At 41.8% G+C, this 27,175-nt stretch overlaps 1 protein-coding gene across 4 annotated transcripts in view; it reads right to left on the bottom strand.

The window, feature by feature from the left end:
- Positions 1-27,175, bottom strand: part of Vrk1 (VRK serine/threonine kinase 1) — a 41,857-nt gene that overhangs the window by 11,627 nt on the left and 3,055 nt on the right. For all 4 annotated transcript variants that reach the window (XR_007594046.1, XM_050154767.1, XM_050154768.1 and 1 more), the window contains exons 2-10: positions 22,922-22,977; positions 15,787-15,856; positions 14,902-14,989; positions 11,178-11,286; positions 10,974-11,066; positions 8,562-8,694; positions 7,741-7,861; positions 7,319-7,377; positions 3,760-3,938 (exon numbers count right to left, since the gene is read on the bottom strand). Coding sequence is in view for 3 of the 4 variants with exons in the window: in XM_050154767.1 (XP_050010724.1) it covers positions 3,760-3,938; positions 7,319-7,377; positions 7,741-7,861; positions 8,562-8,694; positions 10,974-11,066; positions 11,178-11,286; positions 14,902-14,989; positions 15,787-15,856; positions 22,922-22,977 (908 nt within the window). In the remaining variant the exon portion in view is untranslated. The remainder of the gene's footprint in view (positions 1-3,759; positions 3,939-7,318; positions 7,378-7,740; positions 7,862-8,561; positions 8,695-10,973; positions 11,067-11,177; positions 11,287-14,901; positions 14,990-15,786; positions 15,857-22,921; positions 22,978-27,175) is intronic.

Below are 27,175 nucleotides of genomic sequence, written 5' to 3'. Positions count from 1 at the left end.
TTTTTTGGTTTTTCAAGACAGGGTTTCTCTGTGGTTTTGGAGCCTGTCCTGGAACTAACTCTTGTAGACCAGGCTGGTCTCAAACTCACTGAGATCCGCCTGCCTCTGCCTCCCAACTGCTGGGATTAAAGGCGTGCGCCACCACCGCCCGGCTCAAAGATGAATTCTCAAGTTCCAAGTTGAGTGTTACATCTTTACACAAGGGTTCCCAAGTACCAAGCATACATGAGGTTTAAACTAACAAACACACCCATACACACAAACACACACACACTCACATTCTGTGGGGAAAAGTATGATGACAGGGTAGAATAAAAAGCAAGAGGCCTCAAATCTGGGGGAGGGGGAGCAGAAATCTAGTAACAAACAAAATTAACCAAACTGGAAGCTAAGGGATAGCACAGCAGTGTCTTTGGCCAAATTACTCTTTCAGCGGAACAAATAGCACCATTTTTGGAAATTGTGGATTCATAAAGTTTACAATTTATAGCTCTCTTCAAAAAAAACTTATTTGAGCGCATATTCTAAAAAAATGAGTCCAAGAGAAAAGACACAGTAACAATAAAAAATACCAACAGAAATATAAAACTCAGGAATTCCACAGCACCAAGGACAAGGAGCACACAAAGAAACAACAGGAGACTTGCATTAACAACCTGAGACATGGGCTGTAGGGAGACATTCCTCTTATGGGGGAATGGATAGATTCTAATTAAGTCTAAATGTTCATACACAAACAAGTTAAAATGTGTTAGAAAATAAGGGTGAGGACATTTGGGAAACAAGAATCCACAGCTTCTTCCTGTCTAAAACCTGAAGAAATGAACCCAAAACAACCATTTAGGGCATTTCTGCCACAAGCACTATGGCTCCAAGGCACCACTTTACAAACAGCTGCTGAAAGCAGTGACCAGGAAGAAGGGAGGCACATCCAGGAAGTGAGGGGTGGTCCTATTCACCACTGAACCAGACTGGGGACATCGTTCTAAAAACCTGCACCAGTAATCCCCAATCAGAAAGTGCAGCTGGGTGGTAGTGGCACTCAGTACCAGAGGCACTTGAGGCAGAGGCAAGATGATCTGTGAGTTCGAGACCAGCCTGGTCTACAGAGTTAGTTCTAGGACAGTCAGAGCTACACAGAGAAACCCTTTCTTGAAAAACCAAAATGAAAAAATAAAAGAAAGTGCTGGCCAGGTAGGGGAAATAGGAGTAAAATGGGGGGGCTGTACATTTAAAACCCCTCTGCAAAGGAGACACATCCTCCACAGTGGCCCATCAAGAGCAAGGCCTGATAGCAGAAGAATCAAAAGAGACACACAGAGCAAAAGTAAGAGACCAGATCTTGCTTTTATGGCAGATTTCCCAAGACCCAAGCAATGACTCAAGTGCTCACCCCTTTACCTAGGGAAGAGAACTAAGGCACCTAGTAAGGAAAAACAGATCATAGGTCTGACAGCACAGGTTCTCCAACAGGTAGGTAATGTGATTAACAATAACTATGAGGGAAAAAAACAGCTTTGTAAGATATAAAAGTCAGACACAGATACAATAATCCAGCAAGCCAGGCAGAGCTTTCCCCACTCAATTAAGTACAATCAAGAGAAAAGTCACACCAGCAAGTTAAACACCAAAAGCAAAAGGAGAAAATAAAAGAGGTTGGAGAGATGGCTCAGTGGTTAAAAAACAAAAATTTATAAATCTATTCAACAATTAAAAAGGGATTTTAAAAGCGAATGGAAAGTTTTTACAGATTTATTTTTATTAGGTGTGTGCACATACATGCATGCATGCACACACACATAAAAGCAGGTACTCACAGAGGCTGGAGGCGCAGATGCTCCTAGAGCTAGAGTTATAGTCAGTTATGTGCTGCCCCGCATAAGTTCTGGGAAACAAACTTGGGTCCCTGCTTAAGCAGGTGCTCTTAACCACCGAGTCATCTCTCTAACCCCATTGAAATTGTTTTTAAAAGCAAAAGCAGTTCGGTTAGATACTACATGATTATAATCTCAGGACGTAGGGGGCTGAGGCAGGAAGAACTAATTTGAATACAACCTGGGCTACATAGGGAGAATGAATCAAAAGAGGCAAGAGGAGAAGAGAAAAAGAAAAAAGAAAATGTCCAGCTAAACAAATAGAACGATAACCATCACAGTATTTATGTATTAAAAACAGCCAAATCTAGAGGACAACTGAATGGGACGAAGGGAAGGTTGGGAATTATCAGACACAAAGAAATAATTAAACCGCTGAGACAAATTATATATGGAAAATGTGTATGGTCTCCACAGCAGAAAACCACAAAGGGCACATGGAGGGAACCAATCAGCTGGCTTGAGGGTACAGGCACTTGCCACCAAACCTGATGATCTGTGTCCAATTCCCAAAACATGGTGGAAGGAATGAACAAAACTCCCCCACAAGCTGCCCTCTTAGCCCGCACAAGGTGCGCACATATGTACACACACTTACCCTTTAGGCACCCACTCTCTCACTCTGAGACAAAGAGAGTGTGTGTGTGTGTGTGTGTGTGTGTTCTTTAAAGTAACTATTGAGACACAAGAGAGACAGGTGAGAAAACAGAAGGAAAGCTACGGTAAGCCCCATTCATGGAAGAGACTGCTGCAAAGACAGCCATTCTTCCAGAACTGACCCATCACATCCATGCAATCTCAATCAAACCTCACACTTGTTTTTGTGAGGACCCCCATTAGCAAAGTCAATTCTAGAGAACCACTAGATAGGCACTCACTGGATAGCAGGTGTCCAGAACAGACAAGACATGGTGACCTGAGAGTCACTGCAACACTGTGGGACCCAAGAGTCTTTCCAGTAAGTGCAGATCAACCAGCAATTCACCATGGGAGACCCCATCTGCAATTATAACACTGGTGAGGCTGAGGCAGGGGGACTCCAAGTTTAAAGCCAACCTGGACTATACAGTGAGTTCAGGCCAGCCTGAGCAGTTAGTGAAAGCCTCTAGGGAAAAGCAACAGTGATACAGCCCCGCAGGAGTATGAACATAGTGTGCATGGAACCCCAGGTTCACCCTCTAGGGAACAGTGGCAGGGGTGGGGTGACAAAGCAAACAAAATACCCCTCGTCTGCTCCACTTCGTTTTACAAACAAAAAGATGAAAATCCAGTCAAACTAAGAACTTACTTCAGTTATATGACTACCAAGCAGCTTCATAATTTTGCCACAGGCAAATCTGAGTATTTTATAATTTCTTAAAAAAAAAAAAAACCAACAACGACAAAGCTATCTTTTCTCATTTTACATGCCAATCCCAGCTCTCACTAAAGGCACCAGCAGCACTTCCACCGAACTGGCCATTACTTCTTAGTATTTCTCTGCTAACAGCTGAGTCCCTTGAATGCAGATAAACCCAACACTCCTTTAAAGATCCCATTCATGTTTGAAAGCATGCCAAGCCAAGCCATATGCCAACTTTCAGAGACATTTTCACCATATCCATAAACAAAGAGAAACTGAGGCAAGACTAAAGGTCACCCAGCAGAAAAGAACTCCTATATTCAAGCTTCAGTGCCCCATCAACACCTGTCCTCAGATCCCGTGAGGTGGTTCAGACATTTAGTAACCTGCCCCTGTAATGATGTAAGAACTCCACGTCCTCCTGTCCCTAGTACTCTGCACCTGCTCTGCTGTCAAGCTGCCCCGCACATGGCAGCAAACCCTTCACCTGCAACCCTGCCTTCAATGCCTATTAAAATGAATCCAAAGAATACCCAGACTCACCTTTGAAGCTGGCTTTGTCTTCATACTTCCATTCTCCACAGCACTAAAATCCAGTTTACCATCATCTTTACTTCCTATAGCTTTTAGTCCTTGTGAAAGAATGTCACGTAAATTTTGATAAAGAGGTTTTTCAGTGTAGTCCAGTAATTTCACAGTTTCCATGTACTTAGCAATTTCACCTAAAACAATGACACATTTTATCACTTTTAGTCACAAACCCAATATGTCTGTCTCATTCCTAAGAAAACAGTCCATGGCCAATGTAAAATTACAATACCAGTGGGCAACATGTTAAAATAAAAATCTTGTTCTCAATCAAAGCTCAGTGCAAAGTATGCTTTTAAGTCCAAAAATTAACAGGTAAGTAAAAGAACATATTTTGAGATACAATGTAAAAGACATTTCTGCAACCATAGAGACAATAAGAGAACATATTCAAACACACATAAAATATAAATATAAAGGAATTCAGAAAGTAGTTTGTCCTGAGCTGTAGTGACCCCAGAAGCTATCAGTCCTGCAATGAAAAGCTGTATACTATGAGGTGAGAATCAGAGCCCGAGAGCAGATTCAAAAGCACAAGACATGGCCAGAGAGGCCTGGGTTTCTGAGTGAGAAGAAACCTACCTGGCAGGATCAGCCCCTTACAAAGAATTTCCCTTGACACACACAGGCATCCACTGCCTCATCATCAGAGCCTTGATTACAACCACTACCACAAACCCCAACTCCTGACCGAGTTAAACACACACACAAACTGCACCCCATCAATCTCTCTGGTGTGTGTCACTGGAAATCTTATCCTCCCAGCTCAAACCAACATCTTTTCAGTCTTCCCTCTACTCAACATGAATATATGATGCTCTTTTTTTTTTTTTTTTTGGCCAGAGCACTATCCATGCACAGATGCACATACCAGTTTAACTATGTAAGTGCCAATGTATACCAGGCTCTATTCTGGACAGCTGAGATACAGCAGGGGCATAGGGGTGGTCTCAAATCTCTACTATCTTAACAAGAAAAAAAAAAGAAATCTGAAACACCCAAGACAGTATGGTCAAAACACACTGTATGAAAACATGAAAAATTAATAAAAATATATTTTTAAAACTCCTGAAACAAACATTAGTATGTCTGGCAAAATAACCAAAAGCTTCTGTGTGAGAGGCAGAGAACTCCACCTTCACCACCATCTACGCAGAACACAAGAGCCAAGTTTGCTTTAGCTGTCATCTAAAGGCAAGAAAGTAGGTCAAAGGGCGTCAGAGCACCTTCAGGAGCAAACAGCATGGCTGGGCTTGCTTCAAGGGCTATGAAAAAAAGGATTTGGTATGCAAACTTATAATCCTAGCTTTCAGGAGGCTGAGGCTGGAAGAGCGCAAGTTCAAGGCCAGCCAGGGCTACACAGGGGAACCAAGTACTGGCACAAAGGGATGGAAGGAAAGGGAAAGGAAACAACAAAGCAAAATTCCTACAGCACAGTACAGAATACAGGGTAAAAATACATAAAAATCTGCCCTATTTTTATATATTGTTAGAACTTGGAAATGAAATGTTCAAACCAGAATACTTAACATAGAACAACAACAAAAAAAAATCAGTTACCCAATGTGACTGTGATGACAGCAAGATTTCTGTGGAGGCCAAAATACAACCAGAATTTAAGGAGGAATTTAATGGAAGAGCCGCCACAGTGGGCTGCAAGACAGGATTACAAAGGCGGTGGCTCTTAAAATCACAGCAGACTCGCTCTGAAGCCCAGCAAACATGAGGGGACTGACAGTGATGTGAAAACGTCAACAGAAACGCAGTCAAGATCAAAGTCAAGGGCTGGAGAGATGGCTCAGCAGTTAAAAGCTCTGGCTACTCCTCCAAGGATGTGGGTTCCATTCCCAACACCCACATAGTAACTCACAACCATCTGTAACTCCAACTCTAGGAGATTCAATGCCCTCTACTGGTCTCTGCAGGCACTAGGCATACCTGCGGTATTTAGAGAAAAAATCCAAACACACAATTTTATTTTTTTGAAACAGTTTCTCTGTGTAGTCCTGGTTGTCCAGGAACTCACTCTGTAGACCAGGCTGGCCTTGAACTCAGAGATCTGCCTGCCACTACCTCACAAGTATTGGGATTAAAGTGTATACCAGTAATTCTTTATTGGAAAAAAAAAAAAAGAAAAGAAAGTCAGGCTTAAACAACAACAACAACATGTAATTACTTAAACCACCAGATACTGCCAGGCAGCAAGACCAAAGAGAAAATTGCAATATCTGATAAGTATAGATGAGGACGAGACAAAAAGAACAATTCGAAGAACAGAGTCCACACAAGAGTTCTGACAAAACACCAAAAGATAAAGGAAGTCTTTAATAGGATACAAAGTCAACTGAATATGACCCTTCTCACACATAGTCAAACTGAACCCCGGGGAAATCAGTCCTGTGCAGCAGACAAGACCTAGATATGCAGTAGCATACATAAACAATGGAATGTAGATATAGCAGAGCAAGCACCACACAGACATACATACAACGGAAGTCTTAGTGCACTCAGCCCAAGACTGAGGACAGAAATGGATGGTAACAGAAGGACACACTGCAGAGTGCTCCCCAGTCCTACCCTCAGCGGTCTTCCCTCAACCAGGACCTAGAGGTAGTTCTTGTCTCTAGAATAGTGGTTCTCAACCTGTGGGCCAGGACCCCTTGGAGGGGAGGTCCAAATGACCCTTTCACATGGGTTGCCTAAGACCATCCTGCATAGCAGATATTTACATTATGATTCATAACAGTAGCAAAAATACAGGTATGAAGTAGCAGTAAAAATAATTTTACGGCTGGGGGTCACCACGACATGAGGTGTATTTAAAGGATCATAGCATTAGGAAGGTTGAGAACCACTGCTCTAAAAAGTAAAGCCATTGGCATCCCGTCTATTTCGAGCTGTAGACTCTTGATCAAAGTAAAAACCAGTGACCTCATGATGACCAAAAAGGACAGTCCTCACATCCTCTAAAGCAGTCTCCCAACCTCCACACAGCTACTTCTTCACCTCCCCCTACAATGTTGCAGTATCCCATCCACAAGACTGTCCTTGGCCATGCTGCTCAAAATTTAAAATCTCTTTCCTACTCTCTGTGCCACCTCTACATTCCCAATTCCATTGCCTGTCTTCTTATTCTCCAGAGGACTAACAACATAATGTGCTAACAAAAATCACTGTTGTGTACTTAGCTGCAGCAAGAGTGCCAGCATCCTGAGGGCAGAGGTAAGATGCAGCCTGCATTAACAGCAGTCTCTGGCACATAATACAACCTCCATAAACACTGGCTAAGTGAACAAAACATGCTTCCCCTGATGAAAGCAAAGAGTAACTAACCATATGAGGCTCCAAAGCCCACTGACCAGCTTGCTGACTGGCTCACTGTGCAGAGTTGCTTTTGGGAAGAAGGCACACCTCCAACAACAGTAACGTCCTAAAATGCCCAGGCTCACGGGCAGAGGGATTTTTCCTTCCAGAAACTAAAAGCTCTGTGAAGGTCTATGGAAACCTTCCCTACCTGGCTTGTTCTTCTCAGGAAAGCACTTCTCCATCAAAGCTGTGACATTGTCCCTGTATCTGTTGAGGAAGGAAGGAATGCTTAGTGACAAGTGCCCAAGTGTCGTTCTGAGCTCAGTCCCCTACCAGGACAGCACAGCAGGCAGTACTTCCAAGAAAAACAGCAAAGTTCAAAGAGCCCTGCCACCTCAGCAGCACCTTCTACTTTAAACATCACTGAGCCAGGTGTGGTGACTGTGACATGCCTATAATAGCAACATTCAAGAGGCTGAGGCAGGAGGGCTGCTCAGCAAAGCACTGCCTAAAAAAATAAATAAAATAAATAATCTAGAAAAAAAAAACAATAGGTCTTGTCAGGAAATTCTGACTAAAATCCTCTGTCCTATCATCACCCAACCCAAAATAACGTAAGATGTTCCTTACCTAATTTTAGAATCTCTAACGTAGTTGGGATCTTTCAAGTTATCCTCCCAAGGAAGACAGCCACTGAGCCACTGGATCATGCAATAACCAAGTATTTCCAAATCGCCACGTCGTGATGGGGCTACAAACACAACAAGATCAAGCAGAGTACAATAGCTTTCTAGAAAGAGACACAGCAGTCCACTCAAGTCTACCTTTCGGCAGAAACATTTGTCTGAATGTAATGAAAACATTGAACACTGGTTTGTATAAAAGAAATATTTATCTACAACTAGTAACCCAAACTGACTTAACTTACTTAACCCAAACTTACTTAAAACTCGCACTGAGAAAACTTAAAGTTTCACACTGCTACTACTGTCTAGGAAATACAAGTCTGAAAGCACCTAACATGCACTGTTATCTTTGGGAGACCAGAAGCTATTAAAATGTTGACACTCTAAATACTGTGAGGTCCACCACAGCAAAAACTGGACTAAACTAGCTTACACAAAAGCTACTCGCCATAAAGGCATAATACATAAGAAACCAGGATGTAGAAAACAAAGCTGCACAGAGGTGAGCTATGGGAACCCAAAGATCCAGTTATCCCTGAAGGCAGGGGCATGCACAAGGGCCTTACCCCACTGTAGGAGCCAAACCTTTGCCCTCTTTCTCATCCCACTCTGCTTCTTCCAGTATTCCTATCAGTCTACTTATTTACTCAGCATAATTAAGTACAGAAATTCAGAAGGAAACATCAGTATAGACCACGGCGGACACACCAGGTCACTGTAGACACGGCAAGCTACTGTGGACACAACAGGCCACTGTGAACATACCCACACCATTGTGCGCATCAATGCTGGTGAACTCCAGTGTGCCATCATGGCATCTTTTGGGATCTTCTTTGTACTCTTTATGAACTCCATCTGGGCAGTACCGATAAGCAAGTCCATAGTCTACCAAGTACACCTATAAATTTCCAAGTGCCAAATTAAAGACAAAAATCAACCCACATGTATCATTCAAAAAGTTCAGGAATAGCCAGGCGGTGGTGGTGCACACCTTTAATCCCAGCTCTTGGGAGGCAGAGGCAGGCAGATCTCTGTGAGTTCGAGGCCAGTCTGGTCCACAAGAACTAGTTCCAGGACAGGCTTCAAAGTTACAAAGAAACCCTGTCTCGAAAAAACAAAACAAAAACAAACAAAAAAAAAAGTACAGAAACAAAATACAACCACTTGGGGGTAAATTAACCTACGAGGGCAAATAGCAGCTCTCCAAACATGTCAAATCTAATATGAACACTGTAGAAGTACTGAATCAACCCCTACCTCCTCTGGAACGCTGGGAACTGCATCTAACGTTTCATAAATGCTCAACATGAGCTCTGCCACTGAGCTATTATCTCTGAGTAATTCTTACCTTTTTTTTTTTTTTTTTTCATTTTCAAAGCAGGGTTTCTCTGTGTAACTTTGGCTGCCTTGGAACTCACTCTGTAGATCAGACTGCCCTCAAACTCACAGAGATCTACCTGCATCTGCCTCCCAAGTGCTGGGATTACAGGTGTGAGTCATCATTGCCCAGCCCTAATTCTTACTTTTAAGAAATCTTATTTTGTTTGCAGTATTGAGTCTAACTCAGGACCTTCCTCTGCCACTGAGCTACCCAACCCTCTCACCCAACAATTTTTACTTTTAATAAATGTGAAATGACCATGAAGCGACAGTTCTTAGAAACTATTTCACTTTGTATATTTTCTTAGAAAAGTATGCGCTAAACTTCTAACTAATCCTGAGCAAGGCTTACTGGTGTCAAGTTTTTCTTAAGAGTCTAAAACATAACTACCACACAAAGTAAGCTTTCAAGACAAAGTAAGCTTTCAAGACTCCACAAAGAAGAGAGAGATGAACAATGTCAGCACACAATACAACAGCTGTCTTCTCGATTCTTTACCTGCAGGCCTATTTACATCATAATTATTCAAGGACTAAAATAATATTCAAAACTCTTATATGAGGTCTTTACCTACAGTTTAAAATACTACATATAAAGTCGAGACTTCAAGATTAAAGCTAATTTGGAATGCAGACAGAGGAATCCAATGAGCAACACACAACATTAGTACATGTGGCACCCATCTGATAGCCACACACACCCGATTCTCTGTCACAAATGCAGGCGCCCATATACATGTGAGCACAAAGACGGGCTGAGTACTGGGAAAGTAGCCATCCATGCGTGCCTGAAAGGTAGGAGAGACGCACAGGACTAGGCAAGTCCCTCCTAATCCGGCTAAAGGGACCTCTACTGTTCAGGTTCTTAGCTGTGTTCAAGGAAACAGCTCAAATGAGATGGCTGTGGAGAGGTGAACCCTGCAATGCCTCACAGAGCGCCCCCAGCACAGCAACTCTTTTTCTTTTGGTGCACTACACACACCCCTGATGATCTCCATAGCCTATCGAGGGGAAGCAAACACAGTGTGGTAGAAATGGAGGCAATCAAAAGAAAAAGGGAAATCTAAGCCATAGATGGTTGCAAACAGGTAGCTCTATGAGAAAGTCAAGTTCATAGAATGTGGACGGACCACTGCACCAAACCAAGCACTCAGAACTTCCTTCTTATACAACACCAAGAAGTGCCATTCCAGCATCTTCCCTGCATAAAACATGGAAATGGCTACAAGCATCCTGTATGTCACTGACAACCGAGCTGACTCCAACACAGGTATACAATAGAGCTTTCTCCTCTTAAACACAAAACTGCAAAGGGAACGAAGCAGACTGAAAATGCACACCTGCACTGTGCCCTAAGGACAGACAAGTTCAGACTGCTCTGGTACCAAATACCAAATACCAAACTTTCCGAGTAGCAGACACATCTGATGGAGCTCTTGAACAAAGGAAATTTAAAAAGGTGACAGAGCGGACAGGCAGATCTAATTCATTGGTGTACTATATAATTTTAAGCTTCCACCCCCAAATAGCTATTTGAAATTCATTTTGTATCAAGTACTTCTGAATATTATTTAGGACAAATCAGCCAACTTGATAAAGTGCCAGCAGTTCAAACTGCAGCAAAAATGCAGAATGGCAACTATATAAAAGTGTCTGAAGAAACAGCACTGTTAGTGTATCTACAAAAAAAAAAAAAAAAAAAAAAAAGAAGCAGAGCCTGTGGGGGGGTTCAGTCCAGAGCACCCTACTTGCCCATGCAGCATGTTTTACAACAGCAAATACTGAAGTTCTAAGGACCTGGTCAGGGTTCTTGTAGCTCAGAAGAAGGTTGGAGGCTTTGATGTCCCCGTGCACATACTCATGCTCGTGGATGTATTCCAGGATATCCAGCTATGGAGAACACACACAGTAAATTAATGCAGTACCAAACACGGCCAGCAGAGGACTGAGCTGTGACAGAAACAGCCCTTACTGCATCCACAAGGATCAGAGCTCACATACAATTCTTAAGCTTAGCTGCAAAACAGTTTTCCGAGAAAACCTTTTGGCATTTGCTTCATATATTTTCTGAAGGTCACTCCCAAAGCGGTCCATTATCATAAACCTGTAACTGAAGACAAACAAGGAAAGTCAGTGAGGGAAATAACTAGGAACATGCATAGCAATGAATATTCTCCCTTCAGATTATGTCAAATTATGCCTAATAAGGCAGTATTATAAAAGAGGAGGAAAGGGGCATGAACACATACCATAAAGATTTCTCCCATCTAGATAGAAATCTCAAGAATTCAGACTGCTGTACTGTCCTGTCTTCCTGGGTCTAAACCAGTTTTACAGGAGACAACACTCAATTTAAGACAATGCCCACAGAGACTTGAGCAGACCCATCTATAGTGAAACACATCCACTTGGCTTTTAGTGCGGGCACTGGTTCTTCTTCTGAAGTTAACTGCTGTTTCTAAACAGGAGCGTCCTCCTGTGACTGTGTCTCCATTTTTAATGTATATTTCAGCAATAAAATGCTCTGTTAAATCTAGGCTGTCAAGAGGTGTTTTAAAAATCACATTCAGTAAAACTGTCCAAATGGTATAAAGCGACTATGTATTAAACACTCAATGGTCAAGATTTGGAAATGAAATACCCTGCAGAAATGACAAATTTTGGTTTTACCATTTACCTGCGTGTCACCTTGACCAGGTGATATTACTTCCTCAAGCCATAACTTCTAGAAATGAAATGAGGTGGGTCTCATCCTTCCTAGGGATTCGAACTCTAAGCATGTATATGAGATGCACTAGAGACCTGTAATGGCACTGCTCAACTCCTCTAAATGTCACTCTCTCCTTCAAGAGCTGGCCGAAGTCTACTGTGTCTACTGAAATCATGAAGACAGACACACAAGACAAAACTCCCCATGGGATGAGCACACAGCCACAGAAGTCAGCTGGTGCACTCGCCAGGCAGGCGCTCTTCCATCCTATTTTACAGAAGAACATTTTAGTGCCCTCCCCTCAAACCAAGTGGGCTCATGGTTTGAACCACTGTCTTCCACACACTGGAATAATAACAGTGTACAACACAAAAGTCACACTTTCATAATGTAGGTTTTTATGACAATAAAATATGGTGAGTTACAAGGAAACAGACAGCTAATACTAAAAGATGGTGTCATAATATAAAATAAAGGATCCTATCCATTTTTTGAACTAGAAGAGAATTAGAGACTCTGTACATTTTTTTATTAGATAGTAATGTTTTAGGAGGTAAAGTTTATGTCAAAGTCATACTATCAAGTACGGGCAAAATATCCATTTGTATTAAGATTCCCACAACCCTGGCCTCTAATATAATAGAGAACAGTCATGTGACTTCCCAATATAGGTAGGCAGGCTTTGCAAAGTTGAGAGAGGAGCCTCTTCCAAAGAGTTGGCCTGTGTGATCATCACAAAACTGAATAACAGTGTAACCTTTGACCTTTGCCAACAGTCTGTGCCCTAGGGTCACTACTCCTGTGATGAAGCACCATGACCAAAGCAACTGGGGAGAAAAGAGTTTATTCAACCTACACTTCCACATCATTGTTTATCATTAAAGGAAGCCAGGGCAGGAACTCAAGCAGGGCAGGAACCTGGAGGCAGGAGCTTAGAGACCAAGGAGGGGTGCTGCTTACTGGCTTGCTTAGCCTGCTTTCTTATAGAACTCAGGACCACCAGACCAGGGATGGCACCACCACAATGGGCTAGACCCTCCCCATCAATCACTAATGAACAAACTGCTCTAAAGGCTGGCCCTATAGATCGATCTTATGGAAGTATTTTCTCAATCAAGTTTCCTCAGAGTCTGGAAGATGGGAACACTGTCTGATCAACACAAGGTCCACCACTAAAGCAGATTAACCAGGCCTTTGCTTTTACATGCAAATCACCCTTTCACTAACTCTAAACGAACAGCCCTAACATCTTCTCAACATTCCTAAATTATAAACAAATGACACACACAAACTGTTAGCATGTTCTCCTGAGAGAGAGAGCTCTAAGACTGAATATTAAGAGAAAGCTGCTTCCAAACATGTCAGGTAAGGCCTCTGATGCTTTCTTTTTCAGGGACTTGGCTAAATGCTTCAAGTAATGAAAAAATATTAATTAGAACAAACAATTCCCAAATGGCAACAGAAGTATTTTTTTTACAGTCCTCATACTGTCCTAATCACTCCCCATCACTCCCAAACAAGTTAAAGGAAAAGTAAGGATGGCTAGCAGGGGAGGCGGCTGGAAGAATCCTATGTTCTATTTCTTCACTTCTGAAAGACTTATGTGATTATTTTTAGTGCTTCAACCTACAGTCAACACTTCATCCACGACCAGTCTGAGTCTCGTGCTCCACTGAGGAAGGTCTAGTAAGCTCAGTTTCAGAAGGAATGATCATTACTAACAATAAACTGAGACGCAATGGAGACTCGCTCAGCTGTAGTTACCCACTCTGAGTCCTCTGAAGCTCCTGTCAGGTACCCTTTGAACAACCAGCCTTCCACCCACTACCTCTCTCTCTGGATTCCAGGGAGCCCCAGACTCCCTAAGAGGAGATGCATGGCTCTCTAGTAAATAAAACTGGCAGGCTTACACACTGGTTGCCCCATTCTCAAGTCTTTGCTAATACAGTACCAATTTGGCTTGGGCATTCCCTCCCCTTCCATGTATCAGTGAAACCAAGAAACTTGTGTGACCTGTGTGGCTTCTTGGACCTTTCCTGTGGCAGGTTTAAGCATAAGAATTACAAAACTGTGACCAAGAAAATGTATAAGGAAGTCTCACAGGACTCCAGGAGAAGTTCCTTGATAGGAAAACTGACAAGACATTGACACCAATTTCTGACACTGGCACCGTGTCTGCATGTGAGGTCCAAAAATGGAACAGCTTCCCCAGTGACACAAAAGGATACTAACAGAGAGCTAGACAATGAGGGTAACTGTGCAAGACAAGCAAAGATGTACCTACAACCCCAGACTCAGGAGGAGCAGGCCAGAGGACACTGTCAGTCTGGGCTCTGCAGTGAGCTGAGGTAAGTCTAGAAAGCAAGACCTTAGCTCAAAAAAGGACAAGCCATGGAATTAGGCTTTGGTGACTGCTTAAAACAGTGGAGTCACAGTTGTTCTTCACTTAATACAAACACACTCTAACTAGTAGGCCTCCAGTTTCTGACTAGGTCTGGCCTTCATGGTCTCTCCTACAGGTTTTGAAAAGAGCAGACTGCACAAGGCATTAGAGGTTTTCTTCAACTCCAACTCCTAAGACATCTAGGAGGAAAGGGTTACACAAGTTAGCACCCAGCTTTTCTCCCATGTTTCAGAAATGTTGTCTCTAAACGTTTGTCACCTCTAACCAGCTAGACTAAAGCTCTCATAAAGAACAAGGCTCTAGTCTCCATGAATGATTAGACATTCAATATGAGATATCAAATGGGATCCTGAGGGATCTTTTGCATAAAGAATGGAAGAGGCAGGGTGCACTCTTTTGGTTTTGTTCCTGTCAATGGAGCTAGCCACCTGACACTGCTCCACTAGTTAGGCTGCCCCAAACTATGGTGGATAGAGGGAAGCAGAGTTCGATCTTAACCCTCCCCTCTGCCGCCCTACAGCCCAGATGTACACCTAGTTTTTGTGGGTGTTCAGCAATAAATTCCCAACTAAACCAACCCAACAAGAAATGCTTAAAATGTAGATTTTTACCTCTTTCCATTTTTATCATGTAGACCAGATCCCCAATACTTAGGAACACCAAGGTACTTCAATTTATGTGTACGAATCCATTTCTGAACTAGAAGTTGAAAGAGAGGCCTGTGATGACAACTTCTGTATGTAAATGGTCATTTCAAAACAAATGACTAAGAGGAGAGCATACGTACATGAGCAACAAAACCACTCCTACTCGTAACAGGATGAGAAGAGCACAGAGGAACACAAAGTATCATAAAATTTCTACCAACCTGCAAAGCAGTGCTCTGCTGTATCCTTGTCTTGAACTGGCCAGCTGTGAAAGCAGTTCTGAAGTGCACAGCAACAGCACCGCCTAATGACGTGGTTTGCCTGCTTCCCACCCCAATCTCTAGAAACACAGGGCTGTCTCCTTCAGTATTACATCTCTTCCTCACCTTGCAAATCAAGATGTCGGAGACACGGAGGTGCTGCTCCCACTCCCCTACTGTAGGAGTTGGGGCCTCAGATACACAAGAGATGAGAGCAGCCAGGAGGCTGTTCACTGCACTTGGTCTCAGCAAACCCAGTGCCCACCCCTGTTCATGTGCTTCAGGTTTTAGCAAAATGCTCAAAAGAGTTAGAGACCATGTACTCGCACTTGTCAATTAAGGTAATTCGTATGTTTCCTAGGCCATATACCATTGATTATTCATATACCAACAAACCAAACAGCAATACATCAGAATGACTTCCTGCAAATACCATTTGAATGGAATTTGTGTATGAAGCAAACGCAAACAGAGCCACAGGATGTGACACTTTAACCTAGCTTATGTGAAATTAAGTCAGGCAAACTGCTTATTTTTACATATTTAAACCTTTAACAAGACAATTTTAAACATATCTGTTGTTTCTTACTTTGCTCTGGTTTAGCAGCCCGCTGGTAAAACTTCAATTCAGTGAAAAGAGGTCCATTGTCACTGGGTTCCTTAGAATACAAGAGTCAATTAAAATTACTGAATTATTTTCACTGAGCCTTCAAAAATGGAGTAAATCTAATTTTTCCTACAACAAAATGTAACTTTGGTACTTAAATTTTTAAGCTATTAAAAGATTAAATTCAACTCCTTAGAAATATTTTCCGTGTTCTCACAATAATCTTTATTTCTCTGAAGCTCAACTTTCATAAGTGATGAATTATCAAAAATTTAGTTCTCTCTGCAGAAGTTTAAGACAAATATTTAAACTAATTTTCATCTTTATTAAGCAAAGGCCAGCAACCATGCTAAATGTATCACCACCAAGGGCCTACAAGACATTCCCGAGATTTAATAAGATTCAACCCTGATTTAACCAACTAAGGCTGGACTCCCATTCCTTTCCTTCATTCTTCCCTTGGTTCTACCTAGTTATCAGAACCAGCAGGAATGGATCTGGATCTCCAGGGCAAAACAGCACTCTGCTCTTTGCTTTCTGACACTGACTCCTATGTTTCTCAGACAAAGAAACCTCCAACTTTTGTAAAGTCAAAAGGAAATTAGAGCTAAATAACTGTTTTCCCCAACTTTACTGAACAGTATCTATTTCCTATTTCAAGGGATATTAACCATTTGAATTATTTGTAAAAAAACAAACATGTACAAAGAGATATCTTACACAACAAGAGATAACAGCCCACGTTGTCTAATAAATATGGATAAGAAATAAGCTATAATTTTGTTGGCTTTTTAAATACTGAGTTTGGTCTGGCTTATTGATAAAGTAGTATTTACTTAATGTTTGATATTTTATATGATTTTAAAGGAATGACAACTTCAACTAGGAAAGCAAACATTTCTAAACTAATCTGAGCAAAGTATTTTGGACAGAAAACCTGCACGGCTGAAGTTAAGGTTCAGAGCTCATTAGAGCTGGTAAAGATCTGAGCTGCAGCTCTTCCCCACTTCAGCAACATCTGCTCCAAACCCTGAAAATAAGTACATCTATATTTTCTCCACTGAAGAAACCCTCCATTACTACAGAAGTTAATTTGGGTCCTTGAGATGTCAATTAAAACCTTTATTCCATAGACAGTTCTCTCAGCTCACAAGTCTCCAGGTAACATGTCTACCTGACTCGACTCATCGGCAATCAAGCATACCTAACTCCAGAGAGCATGTAAGTCACAAATGGGCAACGCTCAGATCAGAAAGAACCCAAACGGTTTGCCATACTTGCTATAGCTCAGCCTCAGGAAAGCAGTGTTCAAGGTACGTCACCAAGCTCTGACCCAGGATCAAGTCCCTGTACTCAAGTGCAAATGTCAAGGGCCTAACTGATGTGCTAAAGCAAGAAACTCTCCCTACCTGTTTCTCAGCTGCACCAGGAGCCAGAAACATGAGCAAATGGGATTGAGCAAGTCACAGAATAAGAGAAATTAAAGAAAAAGAATTTTGGTTAACTTTTAGAATGACTCATTAATAAAACCCAGACTTGAAGGACACTTTCCCAAGACCACTCCTGGCTTACTACCAACAATGTAAAGCTTTTGATTTATTCAGTTTCAGCCTACATCCTATCAACTTTAATTTTCAAGTTTCTTTCAAGCAATAATTTATTAAACTTCTAATGTGACTCAACCATATAAATGAGAATGTTATAATGCAGACTTTCTGAGCACTTTCTTACATTAGCTATCCGATAGGCTTCCAATATGACAAAGTAAAGGAACTACTTCTTGGCACTGTGCTTTAGCTGAAGTGAGCTATCTGTGGAGAAAATACCTTATCTCAGAACTAAAATTGTATTAACATATTTCAAATCTAAAATACTTTGCCAACTCTATAATAGCCAAGATTTAGAAAAGAAATTGGGACTGACATTTTAACTAGAATATCACTAAACGTTTCCTTAAGACTTCTAAGTGTCAAAATGACGATGACAACAGGAAAAAAATTAAAATGTGATATATTTCAATGGCACCATCCAAAAGCAACTGGCTGCCATTTAAAAATGAAGCTGTACAAAGTTTCTCCTTCTTACCAAAAAAATTAAGATATCTGAATTGAAAATTCACCACACACATCATAACATCAGGCAAAGTCCTTCCCAGGAGGCTGTGAGATAGAGACCATCAGTTCTCCCAGAAAGGACCACCAAGCACCAGCTCTGGGTGACACAAACTGGAAGCTATCTTCAGGCTTCCAATTCTGTTCCCACAAAGGTGAGAATGACTCAAAGAACTAATTCTTACTAAGTCTTCGGTTAGCTGTGGGAGGGAGGAATTAGAAAAAAGTCTGCTCATATTATCCAGTTTACTTATTTACTACTTCTTCCTGACCACCTAATTTCATATGCACACACGTGTGTGCCCACACACACACACACACAGCCTCTGAAAGTAGAAATAAGCTAACTTATGACACAGAAGCACTATCCTATAGCACCTTGCATCAGTCAAGGTTGAAGAAGGCCCTAAGCACACACAGGAGGCAGTGTGTGGGAGATGCTGAGACATCTAACGTGCATGTGTGTCTTACATTCACACCAATGCCAAATGCAGGTCTACAGCGCTCATTCACAAAGCAAGCATGTCAGAAGTAACCAAGTTCTCAAGGTGGAGACTCAGAGCAGAAGCATGGGAAAGGATCTCAGAGTCAAAGTCCAGATCTGGAGACATAATCCCATCCAACATGAAAATGGTTCACAATGCGGCAGGTTCTAATCTGGATCTCCACCTGACTTATCAAGGCTTGGTTAAAGTTATGTGATTACATAACTTTACAGTAAAAATCAACTTAGCTGTATGTCTTAAATAACTTGCCCATTTTTGTTCTAAAAATAAAAGGCATGCTCATTTTTCCAATGCACAAGTATCGTGGTGTGTCTCTTCATAGAACCATCTTATATAGACCCTTACATACTAAACTTCACATCTTGCTGTTCTGGTATCGTGCCCAGGCAGTCATTCATGTTCTCTGAAAACACAAGCCTTAGCTAGCACTGCAGCAGCCACAGAAACCTGCCTAGCAGCCAGCAGGCTTTGCATCCATTTCAGCACCGCACATACAAGCACCTGTCACAACCCTCATGTTTATGTCTGAATGGCAACTGTTCTGGTTTTAATGCAGAAAAGGTTTATTAAATCCTACATGCTTGTATTTGATGTCTACTTCCACTTTGAAGACTACAAAGCTATAAGAAGAGAAATGATGATCCAGTCTATTCCAAATAGAGAAAGGTGACTCAAAATGATAAAAGTAAATGAACAGAAAAAAGGTAAAAGGGGATAGAAAATTATACCTTAATAAACAAACAAACAAAACAGAATGTAAGAACTGCGTAAGTAAAGGACATTTGAAAAAAGGTCATATTGAGTAACTTAAAATCTACTTAGATTTTAGAGAAATACACACAAATTTCTGAATGGCATCATAAGGATATTAAAAGTAAAATTGTATAATAAATGACAATACAGTGATTGACACAGGAATTTAAAGGACCCAAAGGTTTCAGTCACCAAGAGAACAGCAGCCAACTATGCCTGGACTCCCCTCTGAAGGCTGGGCAGCTGTTCTTCCTGGACCACAGCCCACACCGCTGGAAGAACTACTAAACTATGAATCCCAGGAACCCAAGCACTCGTCACCATCTCTAGTATAAAGAGAAGAACAAAGGGCAACAGAAGACACAGAATACTAGACTAGGTCTGAAAATAAACATCCTTGAAACTTAGAACTTCAATGTGCTCTGATTAATAACGAAATACTGATCCTACCCATTTCCCCTCAGCCAGGTAAGTAAAAAAGGTGAAAAGTGAAGTTCATTCCACTTACAATGAAGCTCAAAGTTCTAAGGTAAAACGGGCTGCCAGAGGTTCAGCTCACACAGAACAGAACAAATGCCCATCACTTAGCACTCTCCTTCTAAGAGTTGGAGACAAGTATGCAAATTAGCCAGCTGCAGAGGGTCTGAAAGCCTGGACCAGTTTGCTCCGCAGTCTTGAGTCATAGGAGGCTTACTTCCTTCTCAATGGAATCCTCTGAAGACACTTAGAAACTAATCTTACCCACAGGTGTCATGCTTCCGTCTGTACAGACAACTCCCCGCAACTGATGCACATGACTAGTGTCACCCTAAGAACTCTATTTCCTCCGCCTGCCAGCAAACCCAGCAGTTCAGAAGGAACGCCATTCCACAAGGAGAAAGAAAGCTCCAACGTGGAAGGACAGGAGACAAGGGAACAAATGGTAGGAGACACAGACACAGGCACTAATTAACACGCCACACAGGATAGGCAGAGGCTGACTAAGGCCTATAAATAAAGGCTGTGGAAGCACTACCTCACACACTCCACAAAAGCGCTCAAGACCTGCCTCCACTCTAGAAGATGAGACACGAGTGCACACCCAGAGGTCCTTGGGATAAGGAGCCAGTGCAGCCACTGGGAATCAAACAGCCAATGCTGCTGATAACAAAGCTGGTCAGACTCAAAGAGTCTAATATAGAAATACTTCTGGAAAAAGTAAAGACCATGATGCCTTATGAATAAAGACACAAAAGTCCTGAGCAGGGGCTGGAGAGATGGCTCAGAGGTTAAGAGCATTGCCTACTCTTACAAAGGTCCTGAGTTCAATTCCCGGCAACCACATGGTGGCTCACAACCATCTGTAATGAGGTCAGGTGCCCTCTTCTGGCCTGCAGACATACACACAGACAGAATATTGTATACATAATAAATAAATAAATATTTGAAAAAAAAAAGAAATGAAAGCGGTGTCATATTTGTTTATTGAAAAGCTGCTTTATGTGTATTAACGTTTGCCTGCACCATGTGGGGGCCTCTTACAGGCAGAGGGTGGGATTGCNTATACATAATAAATAAATAAATAAATAAATAAATAAATAAATAAATAAATATTTTAAAAAGAGCACTTGTTGTTCTTAAAAAAAAAAAAAAAAAAAGTCCTGAGCAAAGCAGTTCCAAACTACATAAGAAGCCTACCTACTTCAGTCTACCTAAATGGGGTATATGCTACAGCTTTAGTTCAGTATCAGAAGCCATATTAACCAAAGAGGAAAAGAATCTAACAAGTCAGCTAAAAAGATATATAAAAGCATTTTAAAATGAACAAGTCAACTATAAACTAGAAGGAAATAGTTATAACACACATATCAGAAAATAAGATTTAGCCAGAATAGCTCATCCTACTCAACTATAAAAGGCAACACAACCCAGTTATTATAAATAATTTTCTTAAGAAGCAAGAGACTGAAGAAGCACTTATCACACAAAACTGCACAAATGGTAAAGACACTCAAGGAAAGGGGGCTCACTTATGTGCTTGGAAGTAAACACAAACTGAAACCACAAGACACCACCGCAAACCTTCCATAAGGGCTAGGAAAGTAAGCAAGCTCACAAAGCTGGGCACACCCACTGTGGGCTGTCCGCAACCACTGGCGATGTGAAAACCTGCAAGTCACTTCGGAAATAGGTCCGGAACTTTTTAAAAATGTAAATGTTTATCCTTCCTACAGAGAAGCGATTCAGCTTCTAAGAGAAACAAAAGCCTATCCCCACCAAAAGATCCTCCAACAACCTACATGGAAGGTTTCTTGACAGTAGCCCGAACTGTAAACAGCCCAAATGCCTTCAGCAGGTCAATAAAGTGCAGTAGATGACTGATAAACTAAAAATACAGTGATCCTTTACAAATATCATGCTGAACATACAGCACTTTATCTCGCATAAACTCTAGACAGGGGAAGTCACTGAGAAGGGGACAGGGCTCAAACTCGGACACAGAGTTCTCTAGAGGCAGCAGAGAGGAGAGACTGCTTGCTCTACAAGGGGCAAGGGTGACACACTTGCACATGCCTGTCACGTGTCTTCAAATACTGATTTATTAGCTTAATGTGTACTGGAAAATTACACTTCTTAGTAAATGTTTTTTTACAAGCTCACTAAAACAAGAGCTAGCAATAGCTTAGCAGTTAAGAGCGCTAGCTGCTCTTCCAGAGGACCTGGGTTGTATTCCCAGGACTCACATGGCAGCTCACAACCATCCTCCAGCTTCAGAGGATCCAATGCCCTCTTTAGCCTGCAGGGCACCAGGCACACACATGGTTTACAGACAGAGGCAAGAAAACACACATCAAATAAATAAATTAGAAAAAAAGGAAAAACCCTCTCAATTCTAGTCTAAATTGGCTCCTACAAATATATTTATATTTGAATACAATAAAATGAACCGACAAATTCTGAGGCACTTCTAACTCCCAGGATCTATAACTTTAGTGAAAAAAAGATGACAGGGAATGGGCACTCAGCTCTCCACAACCTCCTCTGCTGGCTCTATTTAACAAGGGTCTACACATGTATCAAATACGGGGTGAGGGGAACTACAAGCTCTGCTGAGCAGAACAATGTCTAACTGCAGAGAAAACAAAAACGGTGATTAAATATAAAGATGCCTCAGTTCTCCAGTCTGTAACTGGCCTAGTTACTCAGGGTCCAGTGTGGCGCTACCAATCCCTGCACATGCAACTAACTGCTGCATAAGAACAGCAAAGAAGGCCCTGCTACCCCAGGGGAGAGAATCACAACTACTTAAAATGAACATGGAAGGGAATAAAACTGACAGCAGGCAAAATAAATAAATATACGGATGGATGAATGGATGGACAGAAAGGCGAACAGACAGATAGAGGGACGGATGGATAAAAAAAACGCCCCGGACAAAAATACAAAAATAAAAATCAGCTTAGCATGATGTTCCGGGATATAAATATAAAATGTGCCTGCCTGGTGTGAAACAGATACTTCCACCCCTGCAGACCTCTGTCATTTCCCACATACCCTCAAATTGTGCCCCTCTAGTTCAGGGGAGCTGAAGACTCTGAACTCAAGTTACTTAAAACTATAAAACTACTTATGTACTTCATTAAATATTTATGAAACATAATTAACAATGCAATACCTTATGGTTTAATTCTAGTCATCAAAAAGATGTTTTACAAAATAAATCCCAACTTACACTGATAAAAGAAAAAATGAGCAGTATTTTCTTACCACTTTCACAACACAGGGTGCGTCACTGCCAACCGGTTTGGAAGAATTGGTGTCCGCTGTTTAAAGAGTAAGACATTCACATCAGAACAAGCAGTGTTGCACAGACAGCAAATGACAGACACATAGGCCTACAGCCCTGCAGCCCTGTGAAGAGTGAATCCCAGTCGCCAAGTGGCATTTCCCAGCATCACTACAACACTGCCCCTAGTCAAAGACTTCTTCATGTGTAGACTGTATCTAGCAGTTTTTGATTTCTTCTATTTGGTCAGCCGATACAAAGTTAAGGCTATTTCTTTTATACAGAAGTCCTCTGGTCATTGGTATGTTGTACAGTGAATCCCTGGAGGATGCAGACTGGTGAAAGCCCAGGGTCTAACAAGCTATATAGCCCTTTAGGAAAGAACAGCCAGAAGCAGAGGTGCTGACCACAGACACTAGTTATGCAGAGCAATACTTGGGGCACCGCCATGCAGAACGGGAAGCCTTTCCAAACTCATCAGCAAGTACCTACACTGTGACATTTTCTAAGAAATGGAAATTTCCAGCTGGGCGGTGGTGGCATATTCCTTTAATCTCAGAACTCGGCAGCAGAGGCAGGTGGATCTCTGTAAATTTGAGGCCTTCCTGGTCTACACAGTGAGTTCTAGGATAGCCAGAGTTGTTACACAGAACCCTATCTCAAAAGCCACAGAGAAACCCTGTCTCGAAAAACCAAAAAAAAAAAAGGGGGGGGGGGTAATTTGCAAGTGGACAGAGGAAAAAAAAAACAGTTCTTCTGGCTGCCATTTGAGCAGTAAAATACAAACATCACATAAAATATAAAGCATGTTTGATGTGATAGGAGAGATGGAATTTTAAACAGTGAAGGGGGTAGGCAGTGTTGCAGTTTATTAAGAAGAGCCTGGGGTATCGCTAAACCATGAAACAGTTTAAGCCACAGGAATTCCCAGGAAGAGCATTCTACACCCCCATATGGGAGTGTTACAAGCATTTGTAAAGCCAGGACACCAATGGACAGAGAAAGACCATGATATAAAAAGGGCAGAATACCCATTAAAAAGCAGCAGGGATCAAACATGAAGGGCTTAACAATGTCAAGGTTAGGACTGCTGCTGTAACAGAGACAGGAAGCCTCCAAGGTTTTGCCAAAAGGACTAGCATAACCCAACTTTGATGGGGCTGCTTGGGAGAACTGTGTGCAGGCAAGCCAAGAACAGAAGCAGGCAGAGCAATGAAGAGATTTGATAGTATAGTAGGTGGGGCAGAGTGTGCTCTGACAACTGCATGGGCCCATCAAGGTGGTGCTAGCAGACTGTGGTCATAGACTCAAAAGGCAGCTAACAGGACCTCGATGCAGGACCAGGATGCAGAGGAAGAGACGCTTCTAGGGTTTGGGCACAAAACTGCATCAAAAGCTGCAAATGGAGAAATGCAGGAGAGTACTTTGGGGTATCTTGTTTGGGACACTTACTAATCCAAGTTCAGATGTTGCTATGGTTTGAAACTAAAATGTCCCCAGACTTGTATTTTGAACACTTATGCTCATCTGATGGTACCCTTGAGAGGCAGCAAACCTTGAACAGGAAGTAGGTTACTGGCTGAGGACCTCTGACAGTTACAGCCCCCCTAGTTCAGACTAACACTCTCTGCACCCTGGTCTGCTGCACTGTGGATGGCTGTCCTCCACTCCTGCCACTACCAGGTTCCCCTCATACGTATGAGCTGCAACTCTAGACTCAAGGTCTGTGAGCCAAAGCAAATCCTCCCCTTTAGGGTGTCTGACCATAACAAAACAAAGCTGCTGATGCAGATCTTAGTCACCACTGCATATGTGTCTCAAAATCTTAGTGATTAGCTGAGAAATGCTACCTATCAGGTTGAGGATCTAGTTCAGCAGAATAGCACATCCATCCCTGCATAGGTGAGGTCTAGGTTCAGTCTCCAGCACAGTTTAAATGAAGAGACTACTTATTTAGAGCCTCACATTATTTATTTAGAAATCTCCTAAGGAACAAACAGAGAGAGAAAAGAAATGCTAGGACAGATCGCAAAGGCACCCCTACCTCGGAATAGAAGATAGGCAGACTGAGAAAACAGAAAATAAAACCAAACAAGAGTTGCAGCCAAAGCACTTCAAACACAGGACAAGCACCAGCTTCTAGAAACACTCACTCAGTGAAGAAGAGCTCTGAGCTCCCTAAGAACAGCCCCAGGGAGCAGCACTTAGATGCTGAATTAGGAATAAGGCAGGTTCAGAATCTTTAACAAACATGAAAATGAAGATAGTCTCTCAGTACTACTGCACACTCCAGTGAGAAGAGACACAATGTTTCTCCACAACACACGCACACACTATGCCAAACACAAAGAAGACAAGAGCTATGCCGTGTCAACAAGGAGGTTTACCCTGCAACTGAGAAAAGTATTCACGTGTGGGAGGCATCATGAAAGAGGAGCCCTGCCCGAAGCTCAGCTTTGTAAAAGGAAAGCAACAAGCTCTGTGTAAAACCAAAATGGAGAGAGACTCAATGCTTCCAAGTTCAGACATTATACACAATTGCTACCACATCAGGCAGCTTCAATGTATCAGTGTACACAGCAATGAAGGCATCAATCTTGAAGCAAATCCTCCTTCTCTACACAGAGAGCAAAGTCCTAACTCACAGATTGTTTGTTAAGTATTAAAAATACTCAAATCCAAGAACACGTCAGAACCATCATCTACCATGACCACAGATGCAGGATGGTTCAACATACGAAAATCTGTCAACGTAATCCACCACATAAACAAGCTGAAAAATAAAAACCACATGATCATCTCATTAGATGCCGAAAAAGCTTTTGACAAAATACAACATCCCTTCATGATAAAGGTCCTGGAGAGAGCAGGGATACAAGGAATATACCTAAACATAATAAAGGCAATACACAGCAAGCCAACAGCAAACATCAAACTAAATGGAGATAAACTCCCAGCGATCCCACTGAAGTCAGGAACAAGACAAGGTTGTCCACTCTCTCCATATCTATTCAATATAGTTCTTGAAGTCCAAGCTAGAGCAATAAGACACCAAAGGGAGATCAGGGGGATGCAAATTGGAAAAGAAGTCAAACTCTCACTGTTTGCTGATGATATGATAGTTTACATAAGTGATCCCAAAAATTCTACCAAGGAACTTCTACAACTCAAACACTCTCAGCAATGTAGCGGGATACAAGATTAACCAAAAAAAAAAAAAAAAAAATCAGTAGCCCTCCTGTACACAGATGATAAAAAGGCTGGGGAAGAAATCAGAGAATCAACACCTTTCACAATAGCCACAAATAGCATAAGATACCTTGGAGTAACTCTAACCAAACAAGTGGAAGACTTGTATGACAAGAACTTTAAATCTTTGAAGAAAGAAGTGGAAAAAATCTCCCATGCTCTTAGGTAGGCAGAATTAACATAGTAAAAATGGCAATCTTACCAAAAGTAATTTACAGATTCAATACAATGCCCATCAAAATCCCAGCAAAATTCTTCAAAGACCTCGAAAGAACAGTACTCAACTTCATATGGAAAAGCAAAAAACCCAGGATAGCCAAAACAATCCTGTACAATAAAAGAACTTCTGGAGGCATCACAATCCCTGACTTCAAACTCTACTACAGAGCTAGAATACTGAAAACAGTCTGGTACTGGCATAAGAACAGACAGGAAGACCAATAGAACCGAATAGAAGACCTGGATATCAATTCATACATCTTCGAACACCTGATTTTTGATCAAGAAGCAAAAAATATCAAATGGGGAAAAAAAAGCATATTTAACAAGTGGTGCTGGCATAACTGAATATCAACATGTAGAAGAATGAAAATAGACCCATATCTATCTCGATGCACAAAATTTAACTCCAAATGGATCAAAGACCTCAACATAAAGCCAACCACACTAAACCTTATAGAAGAGAAGTGGGAATTGCACTTGAACTCATTGGCACAGGGAACCACTTCCTAAATATAACCCCAGCAACACAGACACTGAGAGAAACAATTAATAAATGGGACCTCCTGAAACTGAAAAACTTCTGTAAAGCAAAAAACACAATCAACAAGACAAAACGAGAGCCGGGCGGTGGTGGCGCACGCCTTTAATCCCAGCACTCGGGAGGCAGAGGCAGGCGGATCTCTGTGAGTTCGAGACCAGCCTGGTCTACAGAGCTAGTTCCAGGACAGGCTCCAAAGCCACAGAGAAACCCTGTCTCGAAAAAC

This window comes from Alexandromys fortis, unplaced genomic scaffold (genome assembly GCF_014885135.2).
Source record: "Alexandromys fortis isolate MF-2015 unplaced genomic scaffold, M_Fortis_MF-2015_v1.1 scaffold_91, whole genome shotgun sequence".
NCBI classification, from domain to species: domain Eukaryota; kingdom Metazoa; phylum Chordata; class Mammalia; order Rodentia; family Cricetidae; genus Alexandromys; species Alexandromys fortis.
Note: the sequence above shows the minus strand (reverse complement) of the source record. Positions and strands in the feature narration are given on the sequence as shown.